This window comes from Montipora capricornis, chromosome 3 (genome assembly GCF_036669925.1).
Source record: "Montipora capricornis isolate CH-2021 chromosome 3, ASM3666992v2, whole genome shotgun sequence".
In the NCBI taxonomy this organism is placed as follows: domain Eukaryota; kingdom Metazoa; phylum Cnidaria; class Anthozoa; order Scleractinia; family Acroporidae; genus Montipora; species Montipora capricornis.
In genome coordinates this window covers 61,061,238-61,066,871 of record NC_090885.1, presented here as the reverse complement: position 1 = coordinate 61,066,871, position 5,634 = coordinate 61,061,238, and the positions used below count along the sequence as shown (strand labels likewise).

Genomic DNA, 5,634 nt, shown 5'->3' with positions numbered 1-5,634 from the left:
ACGTAGCTATTTCCACGCCTTCGTGGCTATTGGCAAAGCAATTACACTAGAATTTTACTATTTGGCAGCTAAAAAGCTAATTTTTTTTGGCCTCTTGAAATCTCAGCCAACCGTGTCCGCCCTTGTTTTGCCTCGCGGAGGCGGGTATTTAAGCTGGCTATGGCTTGGTTTTTTTTTTCGACTTTAGATTTGCCGTTGGAAAATGTCCCAGAGGCGGAAACACCGGACTCTCATGCTGGGGTAAAACCTGCATGCCCGTGCCAGACGACAATAATCCACATAATATAACATGTCTTTTCTATTCCATTCTGGAAAAATGTCTCAAAAACATTAGTTTGCATGTCGGCTTACTTTGTAATATTGCCGTCAAATAAAAAATAGTGTTTGTGTGGCGGAAATTTTTGCTTCATAAGCACCCCACACGATGGACGAGTGCAGCGAATGATTGTAAAGCTGAAAGTTTACCGCTATCATCGCGAACTGAGTTACCTCGGCAATCTCACTCGATCGCTTTTTGGATAACATGATTAACGATAATACTCCGCACTTGTAACCAAAAACTTATTCATCGACTGAAGCGCGAAGATACTTTTACAAACGAACGAACAGGGTGTTTGTCACTGACATAAACTATAAGAATCTTCGTATTTTAATTTTTGTAAATTGACTTCCCTCACCGATGGAAAAACAATTTTTTTAAGCATTTCCCATAGTCGGTCCTTCGTTCTTTTGTCGTGCCTTGTTTGTAGTTTTTCTGGCTGCAACCAACTATATAATGTTTCCAAAACTTTCCATAAGCATTGCTGTAAGAAACAATTTCTTTTTTCCTTCAGGTTATACTTGACATGGGTATCATAATTATTGTAAAAAGAGCATCATGCCGTTTTTGCAGGAAGGATATACGTAAAGGTTTTAATTAATGTACTTACAATAAATTAAGCGGATTTGTATCGAGAATAGTTTCAAAGTAATCCCATAACTGGCCATTTCAAACATGTTGACACAATGTAATGTAGCTAAACACTAAATCATCTTACTTTGAAAAAGGGGATACAATTTACTTTGTGTCTTTTTTTTTTTGTTTAGTTGTCATTGCTACTGACAACAAAAAACTTTTAGGCGAAGGGAGAAAAACCGATCTTAACCCAAACAACGTGACAATTGGACATTCTTCGTAAAATTCCTCAGAACCGCGGCCCGCGTTTCATTATAGAAACTGTCGGAACCCGGGGAGAATGAAAACAATGCTATCTGCTGTGTTAGAAAAACAATCTCTTTTCTTCCTATTTAAGTGCAATATAAGGGATCACAATCTTGAGGGTAATAGTTCTTATTCAAACGACTTTAGAAATGTTCTTTAAATCCAAACGGTGGTGAGTGAAGTGAAAGTTTATCGCATGTCGTTGCTTTGCATTGTTGAGCGGTTCTCTCAGCGTTATTCGTAAAATTCAAAGCTGGCCCACCGAGCATCTCTTTCGTGACGTCTTGTTTGTTTTGTAAGTCCTTTTTCTTTGGCAATTATGAAGACAATTCTTCTTGTTAACTTTGAACTGATGTAGTTTCAGTTGTACTTAACGAAAAAACATTATTGAACAGGAAGTTATAATGTTAATGAAAGCACCAGAAAGTTTTCCTGTTTATTTTCTGATTAAGAGGGCTTTGATATCTTTAATTTTAATGGAGTTTGTATGTTTACTCTGGAAAAACAATTGCTAAGGATCTAACGATTGCCGACTGAGTTTTGACTCGATATCAGCAGTCGATCGGGACAAAAGAAAGCCTCTCTTTCTTGGCTGTGTTTACTGAAGGAGGAATGTCACGCTTCAGACTCTTTGCATGAACTCTACCCAAAATATCTCATACAATTTTCAAAAATTGAATTCAAGCTCTTTTTGTCCAGTCATGTTTATTTGAGTAAGCGATTGTTATCATTCAACAGACCGGATTCGAAAATGAGTAATATTTCCTACCGGTTTCTGCTTTGTTTGTAGCGATATCTTGCAAGGTTTGATTGAGTCTTGATTCAGTTCCCGCGCCAGTTAAAACTTTGTCTCCTGGGTTCAAACCATTTACGATTTTAACGTCTTTCTCGCTCTTTCAGGCTACTCGAAGATAGAGCAAGCAAAGTATACATTTTTACAATTTTTAACCTCATTTGCAAGCAGAATTCCTTTCTTTAGAGGATGTCATTTAAGGAGCTACTGTGAATTTCAATGGCATCATTAGTTTTATTAACCTAAAAGGTTCTGAAAATTACTATAAAACGGTGGAGAAGATTTCTGCATACTATTGAGAAAAACAATGGTTCTGCAAGTGTGTTCTATTAAAGGTTTAATTTGTACACTACATCGCCGTCCTTAGCAATCCAACTTTAAATGATCAAAAGGCTGACCGCTGATTGGCGATTTTACAGAAAGCTTCGACTCGTGGGTCTGAATACGGTGGCTTCAAAGAGACATACATTTTCTCCACTCTTTTTTTTTACTTGCTGTTTACTTGTTACTTAGCTGCTACTTCCTACTTTGTTGCGATTTAGCTGCTGCTTTTTTGCTAACTTTGTTGCGACTTAGCTGCTACTTTTTTTGCTAACCCAGCTAAGTAGTAGGAAAGTAGCGGCTAAGTCGTACCTGAGAAGCAAGTAAGTTTCAAGTAAAAAAAAAAACGAGTGGAGAAAATGTATGTCCCTTTGACGCCACCGCAGCTAAATAACCCTTTTCTCTCTCCCATTGAACAATTGTCTTAAACTGAATCATGGAGCTCAGTTCTACGAAGACTTATGATGCACTTATGTATACCCACAAATATATTTTGTCAAATTCCTAAAAGGGCTTTGCTCCGGTCTTTCAAATAACTACCGGTTAGACGGCCTGTAAACCATTTCTGCAGGTTCTCATGATCCCGTCGCTATTCCCGCAAACCTCCAGGAATTCGCCCTGCTGATCGCCGCCCCCCTCCCCATCATTTTTTGATGAAATAATAACCACCCTATAGAAGCAAATGTTAATAAATTTTCATATTGTAAGAAGGAGCTTGATATCTGGCTTCCTTAGGCTAACCCGACTATCTTAAAAAGACACAATGACGAAAAATTCAAAGTGGTATACAACGAGTCAATACCGTGCGCAAAAGAGCTGTAAATTAATCAAAAGACACCGCTTTAACAAAAATTACTAATTTGCGGCATAATGAATGGCCTTTGAAAGGTATTCGCGGTTTATTTGATGGTTCAACAAAATCAATGATTGAACCATTACCATGGGCTGAAACTATCAAGTCAAGAGAAGCAATAACGAGCTAAGGTGCTGCGGTTTGACAAACTAATTTACAGAAATTCAGTAAACTAATTAGTTAACGCATGCAGATTGTAAATGGTGACGACTGGATGAGTTGTCAGAAGAACGTAATACTGTTGTTGCCATTAAATTTCACAGTTGATAATTTGAGCAAAGTAGAGCCTCCCAGAGTTGAAGACTCCAACATACAGTTGCCTCGCTTCTAGCCAGTACTGCTAGAAAGGGGCTTGAGGGATATTAGCCGAAAACACAGTGTGATGCTTTGGATGTTGAGATGCAGATCACCTTCTCGTTGAACAGCTATTTGCGCGTGAAGAAATCCAGTCGTGTGTAGGCTTTTTCCAAGCTCGTTCCCAGGGTCTCTATTGCGCCGGGTACAAAAGAGACCGTGGGAACGAGCTTGGGCTTATGCCTACGGATGGCTGAGACGGAGACAGGGACCGAGTTGACGAGCTTCTTCCTCTCCCTATTTTTACCAGAAAGACGAGCTAGTAACTCTATAATCTTTATAACCAATACATACCCCCCATGAATATTTTCGTTGGTCGCTTTTGCTTAGGCAGGCTTCGTGTGTTTTTATCCTCAATTCAATCGCCGTTTGAGCAAGCTCTTTTTAATGGACTGCACAAGAATGAAAAGTGCGCACGAGGAAGAGGACATTGTTGTTATTCTGTTATTGCCCAAAAACCTGTGAATTTTTCAGTTTATTTACCACTCTGGGGCCTCGCACAGTAGTCACGTCAAACCAATGCTTAGGAGAAGCAGCTGAGTCGGTCAATAATAACAGAAAAGTGACGTTATTGCTGTGAAATCATAACGTAACCTTTTTTTACTTCAGGGTGAAACTATTGGGTCATGCTCCCGCTTATGAAAAGGGTCAAAACCTCAGATACCACGCATGCGCACGTCTAATTCCATTGGATCGGCAGGGATGGCGGAGCGTATTTTGCATTGAGGGGCTAACAAGCAAGCACCGGAGACACTATCATGTTGGGAGTTCTGGGGGAATTCTCTGCCAGAAAATTTTGAAACCTTGAAGCTCGGAAATGCTCTTTTCAGCATTCTCGACGAGATATCAAAAATATAAACGTGGATCAACCTTAAAATCACAGATGTTTTACTTCTTATTTTTATTGTTTGCTAGAAATTGACCACCCCTCCCCCCCAGCTCCCCCGCGTCCGCCGTCCATGACCGGTACAGAATGCAGCTCTATTGTGTTCTGGGATAGGCTCCACATTGTTTCCGTTGTAAACTTTTTGTGCCTGTTGTTTTCTGAACCAATCACGAGAGCCGTTGTAATAGCTGCAAACTTTGGGAAAACGGATAAGCAAACGCAAGAAGGATTAACAAAAAGGCCGCAAAAGTTGCGCCAGTGTTAAAAAAATGTTGTCTAACATTTTGCCAATTGCACATGAGTATTTAGTATGTACACAACGCATGCGCAAGCTGTAGACATGTGCGTGATGAATTCCCAAAGACCAATAAGCTATTGAAGATTTTGTAAGTTATGTTAAGAAACCACTCAAAGGCATCTGTCAACCATTTTTCAAATTATTTCTATTGGCCCCTTACAGCTGTATTTTCTATGATGTCTAGCCTAGCTCCTCTACTTTCAAACGTACTCTGCGGCTCATGGATCGAAGAGCTATATACACCCTTTTAATAAGTCTAACATATGCCGTTTTCCGCTAATAACGTCAAACTCATGCTTTTAAAATTTATTCAGAAATGTACAAAGGCTTCAAACAAGAAAAGAAATCAGAAACGTTTTAGGCCTTTGTACATTTCTAAATAAAATTTGAAAGCAAGAGTTCGACGTCATTAGCGGAAAATGGCATATATTAGACTTATTAAAAGGGTGTAAACAGCCTGTACTACACGCGAGGATTTAGGGCAGAGCGTCATGTGTTTGCGAATGATCGCCTGCGATTTTTCAGCGGTTAAGTGGACTCGTAGTGTAGTCGCAGTGTAAGTATCACATACCGACCTATGGCGGCTGCTCGTTTCAGAGATGTCTTTATTCAAACTCCATTCAGCAAGGAAAATTATCTTGGGAACACCTAGACCTCTCATTTCTTACATTCATCTCAGAAATACATATTTTTGCAGAATATTTACGTCAGTCCATGGGAATTCTGCATCGGAATGCTTAATCAGTCTACGTTTGGCTCGTTTGTTTCGTCGTCTCACTACTTCGTCGAAACTCTTCGGCGACGATGAAAACGCAAATGGTAAAAAAGTCTTGGACCGACCTGAACAAGGTGTAATTTATTCTCACAAAAGCAGTCTTGGTGATAACACGATCTATGAGGACAGCTTGCAGACATTTCAAGAACAATC

At 39.6% G+C, this 5,634-nt stretch overlaps 1 protein-coding gene across 1 annotated transcript in view; it reads left to right on the top strand.

Annotated features, from left to right (window-relative positions):
* Nucleotides 1-5,165: 5,165 nt before the first annotated feature.
* LOC138043592 (nitric oxide-associated protein 1-like) overlaps nucleotides 5,166-5,634 on the top strand; it is a 6,320-nt gene continuing 5,851 nt past the window's right edge. The window contains exon 1 of the mRNA XM_068889941.1: nucleotides 5,166-5,634. This exon is cut by the window's right edge and continues 829 nt beyond it. Within this exon, the coding sequence (XP_068746042.1) occupies nucleotides 5,306-5,634 (329 nt within the window). The 5' untranslated portion in view covers nucleotides 5,166-5,305.